A 15,132-nucleotide genomic window follows, 5' to 3' on the forward strand; every position below is an offset into this window, starting at 1 on the left:
TCTAAAAACCAGAACCAGGATGATTGATTCTCACTCTCTACAACTGCAAAGGCTAATGGATAAATAGAGTCATTTGCATCAACTCCAACAGCTTCTAGCAGATGACCCCCAAAAAATCCCTTTAGGTGACACCCATCCAAACATATAATCGGCCTACACCCTGATTTGAACCAATCCTTCGTTGCTGGTATACAAATATAAACCCTCTTGAAAACTCTCTCATCCAAATGACAAACGGTGGTTGTGCCTGGATTTGTATACCTAAGCTCACTTAGGTAATCATACAATTTGGTGTATTGTTATGTGTGGTTACCATGCAGCTTTTCAAGAGCTATGCACTTAGCTCTAGAACACTTAGATGCAGAAACCATGATGCCATAACCATTACGCACATCTTGCTTAAGGGATTTAACAGAATAATTGGGATCAACACGGAATGATTGAAAATATTGTTTTGCTATCCAATTAACAGTTATATTAGGATTTTCAAACCCCTTAAGACATGTATGTTCATTATTCAGTGACTTAATTTGCCAAGTACTATCACTAGGATCTTTAGGGGTAAGTGGAGAGGCTCATAAAACCCAAGGACAACCTGCCTTACATCTTACTTGGATTCTTTTGTTGACATTTCTTCTAAACTTCACATTATACCTATTTTTAATTGCATACATTCTGATTGCCGCCCTTAATATTTTCTTGTTAGCAAAGATTAGTCCAGCTTTTAATTTAGGGTTTACAATATCTGTAGCAGTATTAAATTCAGGGTGTTTAGGATTCCTATGTGAACCATCACCATCTGACTCATCTGCACTGTATAATAAGTCAGAATTTCCATCTTCAGAGTCACTAACAATTATCATTTCATCATTTTCCACCCCAGTATTCAAATCACTTAATTCAACTTCTGAATTTTCAAAGTCATTATCACTAGCATAAAAGTCAGATTCGTCACTACTTTTCTGTGGGGCTTCATACTCATAATTTATCCTCACCTCATCAGGTTCTGGTTCATCAATTTCAGGTTCATTAATTTTTGGCTCAACTGGTTTTGGTTCATTAATTTCAGGTTCATTAATTTCTGGCTCAGCTTGTTCTGGTTCATTAATTTCTGGCTCGGCTGGTTCATTAATTTCGGGTTCAGTAATTTCTAATTGAACTGGTTCTGCTTCATCAATTTCAGGTTCATTATGTTCAGACCAGTGTTGATTATGTTCATTAAGTCTTTCAATGCCTTCCAAATATATGTGAATGTTATGGTCACTAGGTAAAACCCTAAGCATTTCAAGGATATCACTATCAGTTAAGAGTGGTTTGACCTCTAGTGGAATGTTTGACACTTGCCAAAATATATTAAGTGAATAACTAATTCCTAATTTGGTTATCATATCAATAATTACAAAGATGTACATCTCATCAGTATCACAATTGTCAAAGTATTCCACTAGTATGCCAGTGTATTCCAGCATTGTTCTCTTAACAAAAAACCACATGATGTACTACAGTTGTAAATTTTCGAGAATTCAAATATGTTAATGAAAAAATTTCATTATTATTCAAATAATTAAAGAATATTTAACTACAACTGAATATACTAACAATATATCAAAAGAGACAAAAAATAACTTTTCAAATAATAGATTCTAGCACATAACATGTGGGGATCACATTCAAAATACTATACTAATATCAACACATAACATGTGGGGACCACAAAAATTGTAAAGTTACATGTTTGTACATGTGCACTGCATATATTCATGCAAAAGTCAACTTCTAAAATTCACTAAACACATATATTCATACACAACATATACATGCAGAACATATACACGCAATACTCACATTAATTGATTTCATGCAAAAACATATATATGCATGCAAACAAATAATTCTATCACTACATATAAACTCATGTATTCTATAAAACAGTAAGCATATATAACAGTAAACCCATGTATACTAACAACAAACCAATTCGTGCAATCAGTAAGCATAAGAAAAAACCATATAATCTCATATATATTATTTTCATTCGTGTAATTAGTAAGCATGAAAACCATTAATACTAACAGTAAACCCACTAAACTCATATAATCTCAGTAAGTAGAAATATTAACATATATACTAACATTAAGCAGTACACCCAAATAAACTCCCTAACATATATAGCATTTTAACAGAAGAAAGTTTTCAAATTTAACATAATAAAATAAGAGTTTTCAAATTTATTTTGAGGAGCTTTAAAATTATTTTTTAAACAGAAGAAGACCCATTTTTTCAGCGCTTAACATATCTCGCGTTTAAGTCTTTTTCCAAACGATGATATCTACTACCCATTGTTAAACAGGGAGGTTGAAGGCGAATGGGTTTTCTGCGATGAAGGCTAATGGGTTTTCTGCGATGAAGGCGAATGGGTTTTCAGACGAAATCTTTCGAAATCTCTCTAAAGTGCGAAGGATTTTTAGATGAGGAGGTTGAAGGCGAATGAGTTTTCAGACGAAATCTCTCTAAAGTGCGAATGATTTTCAGACGATGAGGTTGAAGGCGAATGGATTTTCAGACGAAATCTCTCTAAAGTGCGAAGGATTTTCAGACGAGGAGGTTGAAGGCAAATGGGTTTTCTGCGATGAAGGCGAATGTGTTTTCACTCTTTCAACGAGTGTATTGCAAAAGTGCGAAGGCGAAGGCGAATGGGTTTAGTTTTAAAAAACCCATTGGTTTTCCACGTATGTACTCAGTTGGCATTAATTATAATTAAAAAATATCGTCGTTAGTTTATAACAGCCACGTCGGACTCTCCTTTTTTTTAAACGGAGAGTGGTCTGATTGAAGCAATTAAAAAGTTTGGTGGTCGAATTGAGACAAAAAATAGTTCGGTGGCAAGATTGATTAATTAGCATAATTTGGTGATCTCCTGTGTAGTTTACCCTATAACTTTATTGTTCAAACACTATTCATTTACACCCTTTCTTCAAATTCATATGTCAAACACTTTAGAAAAGAGTTGGATGATCATGTACTTGGAAATGAAAGTTTATTAGCTTAATATTGATGACCTCAAATACTTCATTGTTCAATAATTCGATTCAACAGAATTATTTTTTCTGTTTCTCAGACAAATGTATAATTTGAAGAAACTGATACTTGGAGCTCAAGTCAAAGCTCAAAGCCTTGTATGAATATACAACCAGTGAGAGTCCTAAGAAAAGTTGTTCTATATGGGTACAGGCTTCAACTTCATGCCTTGTTTTCTGTCATGTCTGAGGCTGTTTGTTTTGGATTATCTAAACTAATCGATCCTTTCAAGATTAAACACCACCATATCTTGAAGAGCGAACCGAAAATTGCTTTTAGGAAGACATTGGAGATTCTTGATTGCGAGGTCGGCTTTCTCTTTTGCTAGCTCTTGTGCCCTTTCGATTCCCCCACACTGCTTTACCAGTTCAATTGCTTTGTCGAGGGAACCGGTCTCACAGAACTCAGATTCGATGATTTCTCTAAGTTTTGGCTCTTTTTCAAGCGCGAAAATTACGGGTGCTGTGAGGTTGCCTTTTGCTAGATCACTACCAGCTGGCTTCCCCAGCTGCTCTGCTGATTGTGTAAAATCCAATATGTCATCAACAACTTGGAATGATAGGCCAAGATTCTTTCCAAACTCATACATTTGCTCAGTGACACCACGATCTGCCCCACTGAAAATAGCGGCTCCTTTGGTACTAGCTGCAATCAGTGAAGCTGTTTTGTAGTAACTCTTTAGCAAATACTCCTCGAGTTCGACATCACAGTCGAACAAACTTGATGCCTGCTTAATCTCTCCACTTGCAAAATCCTTAATAACCTGCAGTATCATGTAAGGATAAGATTCAGAGTAATTTAACTGAAACTATCTCCATAGCCAGATCACATTTCCAATCCTACAGGTGGAAACTTTTGAGTCGAATATCGTGCTACTTGGGTTTACATCCGAAAAAGAAGGAACATTATGCATAGGTCATACGTACCTGGCTGATAAGCTTGATGACTTCAATGTTCTCAAGATTTGCAAGGTACCATGACGACTGAGCAAACATGAAGTCCCCAGCCAGTATAGCTACTCTCGTGCCATACTGTTGGTGAACAGTCTCTTTTCCTACAATTAAGTAAACAGACAGTTTCAACTTTCAAATCATCAGTCTCCCAAGAGATGAAAGACTAGGAGGAAAAGGATATGGAAGAAATTCAAGCTCCCCATGATTTTCTTCTATTATTACTATCATCATTACCATTGCAAGTTAAAACCGAGCAGTCGCAACCATTCTATGGAATGGTAGATGCAGTAGTTTCTCTCCTTAACATGCCCAGACAAGAAAACTGGCCAGAGTCTAGCCTCTCAACCACCCCACAACTACCAAAATTTGTACAGAGGTATACAATGAACATAGATGCCCACAAGTCGTATGTGATTGTTGAATATACTGAAATAGAAACTTTTTCTCTGCCCTTAGACAAGGGTATTGAAGACTCGAACCATAGCCTCATTTAGTACGAACTGCGAAGAACATGTAGTTTTACCTGACTCTTTAACAGCTAAGAAATAATAAAGATTAAAGACTCTAAAAAACCACAGAAAAAGCATAGTATTTTTTTTAAAAACTCTGGCAATTTCATTCTTAAAACTTTTCTTTTCCCTTTTTCTGCTGCAGAAGCTCACCTTCAAGTATGATATAGAGTTAGCCTAGAGTAACTCGTGCACCAAGATGATCCATCAACTGGAATGATCAATGTCATGATAAGAACAAAACCACTGATCACTCATTTCTTAGTTCACTTGAATAGAAGAACTAATACCTCTTCTGATTTTAGATTGTTGCTATTAAACTTGGGAGAGTTGAAAATAAGAACAACACATTGAACATATTAAGAGAAGATTTTAATTTACGGGCTAACCTCTTCGCATATCACTTTCATCTAATACATCATCATGTATCAAGCTTGCAGTATGAATCATCTCAATGATCTCAGCCAAACGTCGATGCTCTGTTGTAAGGCCCCTGGAAAGGAAGCAATACAAAATGGAGGTTTGCCTAATATTATAACTAGAATGTTTTGAATATGTTAGAGAGTCCCAAAATATTACTTCAATCCGGCTAACTCAGCTGTAGCTCTTGAAACTAAGAACACCAGGGCAGGTCTCATTCTCTTACCACCAGCACCAAAGATCTGCTCGGCTGCAGACATTAGAACAGGGTTCTCTGCACCAACAATCTAGCAGACCATCGTCATCAGATACATGCTAACATCAATAACTTTAAAAAACTAAACCAATCAGAAGCAGATCAAAAAGTTGATCCTAAGCAAACAAATTAAAAGAACAATACATATTTATCAAGCAAACATTAGGTTCAAATAACAAGGAAGCATCATATATACTATAATTCAATTCATCTGGACTCAAATGGTGAACCAAAACTTGCAAAACCTTAGGAGCAACTATAGAAGTTTTTTTTTTTTTTGAAAAACAACTATAGAAGTTGAAACAAAATCATGGGGAAAATTTTATATATGACAATAGAACTCTGGATGGATAAGACTTAAACTCAATAAGCACTCACTGAATGGAGATTTTGATTTAGAGTCTGGAGGTCATCAGCAACCACTTCAAACAAGTTAGCCAGTGAAATGGGCATTTTAGCCTCTTTCTTCGAATCCAACACTGGTGCAGTTCGTTCACCAACTCCTACATTTGATGTCAAAATGAGACAAAATTAATTCCAAATAGTGAACTCAAATCTATAACAGCAAGTCCAAAAACCAAAATATAATATGAAAATTGAACTATTAATTCTTTCGTATTTAACAAGGCACCAACAAGCAAAATCTAAAGAAACCAAAATTGCTTCCATGTATATGAACTCCAATAGTAACAACAAAAGTATAGAACCACTTACTTAGATATAGCCAGATTAAAGATACTATGCCAAAGCATAAAACAACCAAGTATAAAATTGAACTTGAATCCAAAATAATAATAATAATAATAATAATAATAATAATGAATTTGAATAACTTACAACCAAAAGCAAGATTGAAACTTGAATGGTATTCAGATAGCAAAACATTACCATCAAGCAGAGCCTCAGAAGTATTTGTGGAGAACACACGAGTTCTACTAATGTCCTGCCTGCTACAAATCATTCTTCTAGCTCCATAGAATTTACTAGTAAATGTTTTCCCGTGACTCTTCACCGAGTGCCTTTCAATTGAAGCATTAGAAGACGATCCAACAGCAACCAAATCAAGCACCCTTGTTCCAAAATCAATATTATGGCATGTCATTGACATCATTCTTAATACCAGCACCCAACAGAAAAAAAAAGAGAGCAAAAATGTCAAGTTTCACTCTTTGTGACAAAAACCCAGAAATAAAGACTCGACCTTTCTTGTCAAATCCCCATAAAACAATCACCAAAATGAAGAAAACGAGCTGAAACAAAAACTGGGTATTCAACAAAAGCTAGTTCAAAAGAGCTCGAAAGGTGTGTTGAAATTAGAAAAGGCTTCCATTTCTCTTACAAGAAAATAAAAGGACAATGGTGCTCCTAAGTTTAGTAAGTGTTCAAAAATTTTGGGTGGATGAAAAAATCCCACATAAAACTTTCTTGCAGTTTTGTCCTAAGCTGCTTATCAAGTGCTGTGAGTTTAAGAGGCTCTTGATGTTTTCTGGACCAGAAAGAGAGTTGGGGAGAGATTTGTTTCATACACAAGTAAAAAAGGGAATTTTTTATAGAAAAGAAAACGAAATTTATGGAAATTAAAGAAAGGCCTTATCTTTGGGTCAAAAATCAAGAGGCCTTATTGTAAAATCGGCCGTTGCTGGTCGAAACAAGAGCCATGTGCTACCTTTTTTATATCTCACACAATTGAGTGATCAAATATAAAATGGCCACGTGTTTGATTCTTCTTCGATATTCACATCCAAATCGACTATTTGAGGATTTTTTTTTGCAAAAATAAATAAAATTGACGAACAATATTCTTTTAATATTTATTTATTAAAATAATATTAAAAATGCTTAATTATTAAAATAATATTAAAAATTCTTAATTATTAAAATAACACTCGTAGTTGAATTTAAAACCTTCATAATAAAGAACTACTGCCAGTAAAAAATATGTCAACGCCTTCTGAAGATCCCCACTCCCCTCTTCCCAAAAAAGCAGTGCCCACGCGATGAGAATCCACAAGATGATCTAAGCCACCAGCCTGGCCCCCCGATCACCTCTATGGACTGCGATAACTCTTCCGCCCCTGACTCTAGTGATAATCCCACGAAGCCAATCATCTCCTATAAAGATATGGTAATTGGAAAATCGGAAAACCTCCCCCTCGAAGAAGATCTTCTTCCCCTTGACGATGATGATGATATCGATCTTCTAGAGGAAGATATCCGGGTAGGAGAATCTGACGGAATAACTTTCGTCGATTTTTCAGATCGTGTTCATGACCTTGCCCTAAAAAGCATGGAGTTTAACCTTGTTGTCAAAGTCCTTGGCAGACGATTCGGTTACAACATTCTTCAAAATCGTATATTGTCCATATGGAAGCCTTCACACCTTTCAAATTGATTGATCTTGAACATGACTACTTTTTCGTCAAATTTTCTTCGAGAATCGATTATATTCACGTGCTTTCAGATGGTCCGTGAACAATTTTGGGGCACTACTTCACTGTCGAACCATGGTCGACGGACTTCAATCCTTCGCAAGCACATCCGAGTAGAATCATGGTTTGGATCCGTCTCCCAGGGCTTCTTATTACTTGGTACAAACGAAATCTGATTGAAGTAATTGGAAACCGCATTGGTTCGGTTGTTAAAATTGATTATCAGACCGATAATGGACGTCGGGGCAAATTTACTAGGATGGCGATAAACATCAATCTGCCTAAACCTTTGGTTTCGAAAGTCTTAATTAATGGTCATATCCAATTTGTGGAATACGAGTCCCTTCTAATTGTTTGCTTCAATTGCGACATATATGGTCATGCAAGCGATTGTTGTCCTCAAAAAGTCAATCAAAATAGTGATAATCCTGCTGACACTGCTGCTGCTCAAACTGTTGTGTAACCCTCAAAATCGCGAGACTCATATATCCCCTGGATGCTTGCTGAAAAACGATAGAGGCGCCAGACCAAACAACAAATCAATCCAGAACCTAAAGGTACGCCCATTCCCATTGAGAAGTCCAGGTTTAATCCTATTTATGACGAAAACATGGATGTGAATGATTTAGCCAATATGACAAAAAATGATGTGGATGCAATTCCTGTTGAGTCACCCAACATAGCCCCTACAGTTCCTTCTTTATATCATGCCCCAAAAGGAGCTAAAGGAAAAGAAAACTCCCCCAACCATCTGATGAAGCAAAGAACAAAGGGAAGGTTGTTCTATTATCCCGAACACAACAGTCTACTCATCTTGGTCCAAAGAATCTGAATTTATCTATCTCCCGCAAATCAAACAAGGGTTCTACAAGTACTTCTCAAGCCACAAAGGGTCGTCCTTCTCTCCTCAATCCCTCAAAGCACTCTGTTATAGAACTCCAAACAAATACAGCAGCTACAAATGGTAAGGTCTCAAATTTATGCATCCCTCCAACCAAAGACCCTACAGCTTTCGTTACTCAAGAAATGCATAACCAATCGAGTGATGGGTGTGATAGTATTTTGCCAGCCTCTGTTCAGAATGATCCAAACCGGACATCAAACTTGTCCAGTGCTACTCCCTCCTCGGATATTCAAGAGATTCCCGTGCATGGTCCCACGGGCATGATTGAATAACTTTGATTTCTCTTGACTGTTTTATTTTCTTCCATTTTTTATGGATTTGAAGACCTTTTTATGGAATGCCCAAGGTTGTGGGCATAAAAATTTAATTCTAGTTACAAAGCAGTATATTCATGATCACCATCCTGATATATTTGTTTTTCTTGAACCTTAGATTAGTGGGAGCCATGCTGAATAAGTTATCGCTGCCCTTGGAATTTCTAATTCCCACAGACTTGAAGCTATTGGATTCTCCAGAGGTATTTGGCTTTGTTGGATTGATCATGTACATATTGATATTTTTTCATGCCATTTTCAATTCATCCATTTGAAAGATATTGCTGTGTCCATTTCCGAGATTTTAATGCTACTCTAACTTCTGATGAGCGCAACGGTTGTTCCAAGATTTCTCCAGACATTGATTTTCAGAACATGACTTTTGATTGTGGTCTTCTTGATCTCCGCTACAAAGGTTTTAATTTTACTTGGTACCGTGGGTTTTGTTCAGTTCGTCTTGACAGGTGTTTCGGGAATGATCTCTGGTTACAATGCTTTCTTGAATCTGTTTTGCAACATCTCCTTTGTATGAAATCTGACCATAGGCCTATTCTACTCTCAACTTCTGGTTTGTCTCGTCTTTCCAAGAACAGACCCTTTCGCTATCTCTCGGCTTGGAATTTTCATAAAAATTTTGATCGTATGGTTCGAGACAACTGGAACTCTAATCTTTCCCTTCCGAAATCTTTAACCAACTTCACCGTGGCTGCAACATCTTGGAATAGAGATGTTTTTGGTGTAATTGGTAAAAACAAGAGGCTCTTAAAGGCTCGCCTCCGTGGGGTCCAACGATGCTTGGATCAACGGCGAACACAAAGCATGGCTAAATTAGAATACAAATAGCTGCAAGACATTGAAACCATTCTTGACCAGGAGGAGCAGATTTGGAAGCAAAAATCACATATGGACTGGATAAATTTTGGTGATAGAAACACGAACTTTTTTCACTCTAAGGCTGTGTGTAAACAAAGAAGAAACACCATTCACATGCTTAAGATTAATGGCAAGGAATGGTGCGATGACACTGTTGCACTTAGGGATGCTGCCTCGGTTTACTTTGAAAGACTCTTTGATGATGATTAGGCTCTTCATGGTAATTATCCCAAATCTAGGTTGTTCCCTACCTAATCGGATTTTGATTTTAACTTCTTAAATTCCTATGTTTTGGATGATGAGATACGAAACGCTCTTTATTTCATGGCTCCTCTCAAGCCCCCGGGAGTTGATGGTATTCCCGCTTATTTCTATCAGAAGAATTGGCGTATTGTTGTGCCGTCGGTTTGCACTATGATTCGTTCAGTCTTTAATGGAGCAGTTTTGGATCCCATATTCAATCGAACGTCCATTGCTTTAATTCCTAAGACCAATAACTCGAAAACTTTTGCAGACTTTCATCCGATTAGCTTATTTTCTGTTCTATACAAGCTAATCACAAAGGTTGTTGTTCATTTGTTACATGTTCTTCCGAAACTCATAGGACCTCATCAAACCAGTTTCTTGAAGGGTCGAAGCATCTTCGAGAATACGATTATTAGTCAAGAAATTGTTCACTTCATGCATGAAAAAAAAGGGCTGCATGTTGGATGGGGATTAAGATCGACCTCCAAAAAGCTTTAGATCGCTTGAGGTGGAAGTTTATTGAAAATACTTTGGTAGATGTTGGACTGCCAGGTGATCTTATTATATTAATCTCTCACTGTATCTCCACTACTTGTTGCGGAAGACGGCTATCGGATAGAGCAAAATAACAACTGATAATTTGAGAAAATAAAAATGAAGATAAAGAAGACACAAAATTTACGTGGAAAACCCCTAAATAATATAGGGTAAAAACCACGGGCAACGGTAGAAGAATTTCACTATGAGAAAATAAGAATTACAACCTCTCTCGATCTACCAAGGAGAAAACAATGATAATTCTCTCTTGATAAAAAGGAGAAAACAACTCTCAAGAAACTCTCTAAATTCTCTCTAGTATTGGAAGAAAGCTAGAATGCTTTGGGATGATTTTGAAGTTAAATGAGCTAGGGTATTTATAGTTGAAACATAAGGACTAATTTGTAAATACCCTAAAGTACAATGACTAAATTGAATTATCCCATTTAATAAAAAATTTCCATGCACCTTTCGGTGCATTAATTCTTAAAAATAATTGCCAACTTGCTTGATACTTTCGGTGGTGCATGCATTTTCAACAATCTCCCACTTGAAGATTTGATTGGAACAATCATATCTTCACACCATTCTTTCTACCTTGTACCTTCATGTTGCTTACGTCTCTGACAGGCCACAAGAGGATCGACACCAGGTAAATTTATCAGCATTGATCGTCTTCGTCATGAAATCTGCTATATTGTCTTTGGTATGGATCTTCTGCATATCTACTGTCCCTTCTTCCACCTTTTCACGAATGAAATTGTACTGAACTCGTATGTGCTTTGTCCTTGAATGAAATGTTGGATTCCTTGCTAGATGCAAGGCGCTTTGACTTTCACAGAACATAGAGAAATACTCTTGATTGTGCCCAAGCTCTTCTAATAGCATCTTCAACCAAATTGTTTCTTTACTGCTTGTGTAGCTGCTACATATTCTGCCTCTGTTGTAGATGTAGCCACAACTGACTGCAATTTTGAAACCCAACTTACAGCTCCACCAGCAATTTTAAACACATATCCTGTAGTAGATTTGCTTTTATCCAAATCCCCTGCATAGTCAGAATCAACATACCCATTAATAAGTAAATTTGATCCTCCGTAACATAATGCAACATTTGAGGTCCCTTTGATGTATCTCAAGATCCTCTTTACTGTATTACAATGCTCTTTGCCTGGATTCGTCATGTACCGACTAACCACTCCCACTGTATGTGAAATGTCTGGTCTTGTGCATATCATAGCGAACATTAAACTTCCCACTACTGATGCATACGGTACTCGAGACATCTTCATCCTCTCTTCTTCACTGCTAGGACTCATACTGGAGGATAATTTGAAGTTAATAGGAAGAGGGGTAGAAATTGGCTTACAATCTTGCATGTTGAATCGTGACAATATCTTCTTCAAGTAATTCTTTTGTGAAAGCCAAATCTTCCTATTACTTCTGTCTCGGTGAATTTGCATCCCTAGAATCTTGTTTGCTGATCCCAAGTGCTTCATTTCAAATTCATCAATATGATCTTTATTGGGTCCTGCAACCAACATGTCATCCACATACAACATCAATATAACAAAATCGTTATCACCAGACCTTTTGAAATAAGCACAATGGTATGCATTAAGTCTGTTGCATCCAAGGCACATAATGAAGGAATCAAATCTCTTATACCAACACCTCGACGCCTAATTTAGACCGTACAGAGATTTGTTCAACTTGCAAACCAAGTTCTTCTTTTCTTTTTCTTCAAAACCTTCAGGTTGAAGCATGTAAATCTCTTCTTCAAGATTTCCATGAAGAAAAGCTGTTTTAACATCTAGTTGCTCTAGATGTAAATTCAATGTAGCACACATTACCAAGACTACTCGAACTGTTGTTAGTTGAACCACAGGAGAAAAAATTTCATTGAAATCAATACCTTCTTTCTGAGCATATCCTTTGACCACCAGTCTTGAACGATACCTATCCACTTGATCATCACCATTTCGTTTGATTTTAAAGACCCATTTGTTACCAATTTACTTTCTTCCTTGTGGTAGTGGCACAAGGTCCCATGTATTATTTTTATGAAGGGCTTCCATTTCTTCTTACATCGCCATCATCCACAGTGAAGCACCTGAGTTGTTTATTGCCTCCTGATATGTTGATGGCTCACCGTCCTCTGTTAAAAGGTAGTATGCAATATTACCTTCTATAACATAATCTGAGTGCCAATTGGGACGTCTTCTCACACGATCTGATTGACAAGTTATTGGAGCTTCAGAACTCTCTGGTTCTTGTTCATCATGTGCTGGTTCTGCTTCAGAAGAATCTCCTTGTTCAACTTCATTTCCCACATGTATCTGTGTAGTCTCTGACTTTTCAGTGCTATCACCGTCTTCTTTTCTTTGTAGTTTATCCTCTACAAAGATAACATCTCTGTTGATGATCACTTTACTGGCAGTGGGATCCCACAAGCGATACCCCTTTACACCATCAGCATACCCCAAGAATTTGCATTTCCTGGATTTTGGATCCAACTTTGAAATTTCTTGGGAGTTGTACATCGCGTACACAATACTTCCAAATACATGGAGGTTTGAATAATCAGATGGTTTACCAGTCCACATCTCCATTGGTGTCCTTAGCTCTATTGCAGTTGATGGAGCTCGATTCACCAAATAACAGACGGTATTGACTGCTTCTGCCCAGAATGATTTTTCTAGGCATGCATCCCTCAACATTGCTCGTGTTCTTTCTAATAAGGTTTTGTTCATCCGCTCTGCCACTCCATTTTGTTGAGGAGTGTTCGCCACTGTGAACTGCCTTTTGATGCATTCCTTCATGCAAAAGTCATCAAATTCTTCACTTGTGTATTCTCCTCCATTATCTGTTCTGAAAGACTTGATCTTATTTCCAGAATCAAGTTCCACCTGCACTTTGAAGTTTTTGAAAGTTGAAAACACGTCCGACTTCTTTTTAATAGGGTACACCCAACATCTCCTGGAGTAGTCATCAATAATTGAGACAAAATATTTTGCTCCGCCTAGGGATGTAACTGGTGCTTGCCATACATCAGAGTGAACCAATTCTATAACACTTTTTCCTCTAGAATTTGACGTGTTGAATTTCAACTGGTGCTGCTTACTTGTTATACAATGCTCACACAAAGGAAGTGATACCTTTGTTAAGCCGGGAAGTAGCTTTTGCTCCACAAGGACTTTCATTCCTTGTTCTGACATGTGTCCAAGTTTCTGATGCCATAGCATTGTAGAATCTGAACTACATGAGGCAACAGAGGCTTCTGCTTCTAGCAAAGTCTCTCCCTTCAGCATGTATAAGTTTGATGCTATCTTTTCGCCTTTCAGCACCACAAGCGCTCCACAAAACACCTTCATGATTCCTTTCCGTGTTTCAATCTTGCTTGCATTATTATCCAACAATCCGTAGGATAATAAATTTTTCTTCAGGCCTTTCACGTGCTGCACATCTCAAACAACTTTAATTGTTCCATCATACATCTTCAATTTGATGGTTCCAACGCCAACGATCTCTAAGGCATGATCATTACAACTATACACAGATCCTCCTGAGACAGGTTCATAATGATGGAACCATTCTCTTCTTGAGGTCATGTGATATGTTGCTCCCGAATCAATGAGCCATTTATCTGCAAATCGTTTTCTTCCTTCCACGGTGGTTGACGCTTTATAGCATAGAGCATCTCCATCATCTGAAGTGTTTGCGGTATTGCCTTGTGGATTGGAGTTTTTATTGAGACTCCAACAATCCTTCTTCAAGTGACCCTTCTTTCCACAGTGGTAGCACTTTAAATTCTTTTTGCTTCTGGACTTCGATCTACCATGTTTGTGACTGCTGCTTTGGCCATGTTCTGTTGATCTCCCTCTCGTCGTTGTCAACGCTTCTGCTTGTTGCAGATTTACTTGTCTGTCTTCCTTGTTCTTGCGTCGATTTTCTTCTTGTAGAATAGCAGCTGCAACGTCATCGAAGACTAGACTGGTGACATTACTATTTGTCAAGTTGATGATGAGTTGATCATACGAATCCGATAGACTTTGAAGTAGAAGTTCAGCACGTTCTTGTTCTCCTATTTTACAGCTTAAGGATGTAAGCTGAGAAAATAAGGTGTTCAGTGTATTTAAGTGCTCCGTCACTAAAGTAGATTCTGACATACGGAGAGTGTACAATTTCCTCTTAAGGAAAATTTTATTGTGCAATGATGTGGCCTCGTACAATTTGGTGAGATGATCTCATATCTCCTTAGTTGTTTTCTTCTCCTCGATGCTTGACAATACTTCATCTGCTAATGCTAGATGAAAGTTTGCCATAACATTCCCGTCCATCTCGTTCCATTTGCTATTATCTGCGAAATCCACCGGCCTTTCATTGATAGCCGCTAGACACCTGTCTTTCCTCAGGATGGTCTTCATCTTCAATTTCCACAATGAGAAATTTCTCCCATTGAACTTTTCAATGTCAAATTTTGTTGCCATAACTTCTATTATTGATAGCTCCCACTATTTCACTATCGTGAATAGTTCTCTAGAACCTCAAAGAATGGGTAATACCTTCTTATTTTCTTATGTTGGATGATCTACCTTTTGGTGGCAACCACA

General features: G+C 37.3%; 1 protein-coding gene across 1 annotated transcript; it reads right to left on the reverse strand.

Moving 5' to 3' along the window:
• Positions 1 to 3,042: 3,042 nt before the first annotated feature.
• LOC120162503 (solanesyl diphosphate synthase 1, chloroplastic-like) lies at positions 3,043 to 6,676 on the reverse strand. The gene is made up of 6 exons (XM_039172641.1): positions 6,105 to 6,676; positions 5,595 to 5,719; positions 5,120 to 5,247; positions 4,930 to 5,033; positions 4,005 to 4,132; positions 3,043 to 3,841 (listed from the first exon to the last, which is right to left on the reverse strand). Exons 1-6 carry the CDS (start codon positions 6,325 to 6,327, stop codon positions 3,293 to 3,295), a joined length of 1,257 nt encoding a protein of 418 aa, XP_039028572.1. The 5' UTR covers positions 6,328 to 6,676; the 3' UTR covers positions 3,043 to 3,292.
• Positions 6,677 to 15,132: the final 8,456 nt, after the last annotated feature.

The sequence above is a fragment of the Hibiscus syriacus genome, unplaced genomic scaffold (genome assembly GCF_006381635.1).
Source record: "Hibiscus syriacus cultivar Baekdansim isolate YM2019G1 unplaced genomic scaffold, ASM638163v2 tig00111402_pilon, whole genome shotgun sequence".
Lineage (NCBI taxonomy): Eukaryota > Viridiplantae > Streptophyta > Magnoliopsida > Malvales > Malvaceae > Hibiscus > Hibiscus syriacus.